The sequence below is a fragment of the Sparus aurata genome, chromosome 9, assembly GCF_900880675.1.
Source record: "Sparus aurata chromosome 9, fSpaAur1.1, whole genome shotgun sequence".
Lineage (NCBI taxonomy): Eukaryota > Metazoa > Chordata > Actinopteri > Spariformes > Sparidae > Sparus > Sparus aurata.
The window spans coordinates 3,528,628-3,530,831 of record NC_044195.1 but is presented as its reverse complement, the minus strand read 5'-3'; the positions used below and the strand labels follow the sequence as shown (position 1 = coordinate 3,530,831).

Sequence of the window (2,204 nt, the reverse complement as noted above, 5' to 3'; positions counted from 1 at the left end):
GGTCCAGCTTTGATCAGTCTCAGTAGACTACTGTAAAATATTTGTAACAAATTAAACTTAACATTTGTATGAACATATGTATACTGTATTGCAAAACAAAACAAATTAAAATGTGTGGCTACTTTTCAAATTTATATGCAACATCCTATTAACTCAGTCAGCCTTTAGATCCTTTTTACCATCCTTTACAGTAATTGTAATGCGTCAATATTAATTCTTACTTAAAATGTTCACACTGGGAACCAGTGCTTCATCAAGAGCTGCTATATCTTAAGCAAAGTGCTTTACTTTACACGTAACGAGTATTTGTTGACATATGCAAGTAATAGATCATGGTGTCATCTAAGGGGTATCAGATACACATCTATTGATTGGATTTTTATGGTGAAATGGCTTCTAAATTCTCTGAATCTCTGACTCACTTTCCTGGTAGCTGGTCTGAGTAGTGGGGATGGTTGGGGTAAAGCTCCCCAGGGCACAGCTCTGTGGCACTTCATCAAACACTGTGGGCGTCTTTGAAGAGCCCAGGTCGGCACTACATTGTCAGCTCCTCCTCCTTTGGTACCCAACCCAATGCTGCCCACGTAAACTGGGCTATAATATAAACAGTTGCCTTTGCAGCAGCCAGGGTACCTTTTGCTCTAGGCCTCTCAAGTCTTTCCTGAACCAGAGAACTGCTCACCATGAAGCTGCTCACCCACATCCTCTTCCTGGCCCTGGCTGTGGTATTGGCTCAGTGGTAAGTTTCTTTGCACTTAACCTGTAGCTTCAACACCAACAATTGCTTCTAAAACCCTAAATATGAAGCATCTTTTACTCCAAAAAATGAATAGATGAGCTGAAATGAGAATATTTTTCTTTTCTGTTCTGTACAACCAGTGATGAACATACATCAGGTGAGTTGATGGAAAGCGTTTATATTTGATTTTGAGATCACTAGTTTTTGTCATTAGCAAGACATTTCTCATGATGAATGTTATTTTTAATTTTACATTACCATGATTTTCTGCAGCTGTCCTTGACCGTTGTCAAGGCCTTGAGATGGACGCTGTTGCAGTAAATGAAGAATACATACCTTACTTTTTCAAGGGTAAGTCCCTACATCATTAAGAACCATGTGCAGGATACATCATATGATCTCACTGTACTGGGAAGTTGCCTGTCTTCAACTTTAAACATGGGCCAAGTCATTGCAAAGCATTGCATTCTGTCAAATCACACCATTTTATAAAGTTTTATAACACTCAAGTCGTAGAAATAAAATATTTTTGTCAATCTAATGGTTGTGTCCTTTATTAGGTGACCATCTGTTCAAGGGCTTCCATGGCAAAGCAGAGCTGTCTAATGAGTCCTTCGCAGAGCTGGATGACCATCACCACCTGGGCCATGTAGATGCTGCTTTCCGCATGCACTATGAGAACAGCAGCGACCACGACCACATGTTCTTCTTCTTGGTAAGGTCCAGTATTTGACTCTTCTGGTCTTCCTCAATATAAGGATAGAACATTAACTAGCTGGGTTACTGCGATAATTGTCTGTATGTCACTACACTATAAGGTTGTTTTGCAAATTAAAGAATTATCTCATCATAGTGCTCTCATCATTTATAGCTAGGCAACAGATGTTCATAACCTAGAGTCATCGCAAGGTAGACTCTGCAACCAGTGTGTGAATGGGAGAATGCTGACTTCTGTTTTAAAGCTTTTTAAGTGATCGCTAAGACTATATATGTAAGTACAGTCCATTTGTCACATGTGGTGATCCGTTGATACAGGACAACAAGGTGTTCAGCTATTACAAACACAAACTTGAGGACGGCTTCCCCAAGGATATCTCTGAAGTCTTCCCTGGAATCCCTGACCACCTGGATGCTGCTGTAGAGTGTCCCAAGCCAGAGTGTGATGAAGACTCTGTCATCTTCTTCAAGGGTCAGTGTACATTCTTGCCTACCTCGGTGCATGCTGTTTTGCCATAAATGTTTTGCATGTAAACTTCACCAGGCATGGAGATGAAGAGATAATGACATTTTTGGATGAACTTTTCCTTTAAACCTGGAACCATTTACACACACATTACACAGTTACATTTGCCAAGCAGTTTTCTTTTTGTGTTTGTCATGCTGGATATTTGAATAAAAAGGTTAAGCCACAAAGCAAGCACATAATGTTTGGCCTGTTTGTTATGTCTTCATATTGCAAGATCAG

At 40.0% G+C, this 2,204-nt stretch overlaps 1 protein-coding gene across 1 annotated transcript in view; it reads left to right on the top strand.

The window, feature by feature from the left end:
• Positions 1–600: 600 nt before the first annotated feature.
• hpxa (hemopexin a) overlaps positions 601–2,204 on the top strand; it is a 9,209-nt gene continuing 7,605 nt past the window's right edge. The window contains exons 1-5 of the mRNA XM_030427320.1: positions 601–739; positions 880–896; positions 1,013–1,090; positions 1,300–1,454; positions 1,775–1,928. Coding sequence (XP_030283180.1) covers positions 684–739; positions 880–896; positions 1,013–1,090; positions 1,300–1,454; positions 1,775–1,928 — 460 coding nt within the window. The 5' untranslated portion in view covers positions 601–683. The remainder of the gene's footprint in view (positions 740–879; positions 897–1,012; positions 1,091–1,299; positions 1,455–1,774; positions 1,929–2,204) is intronic.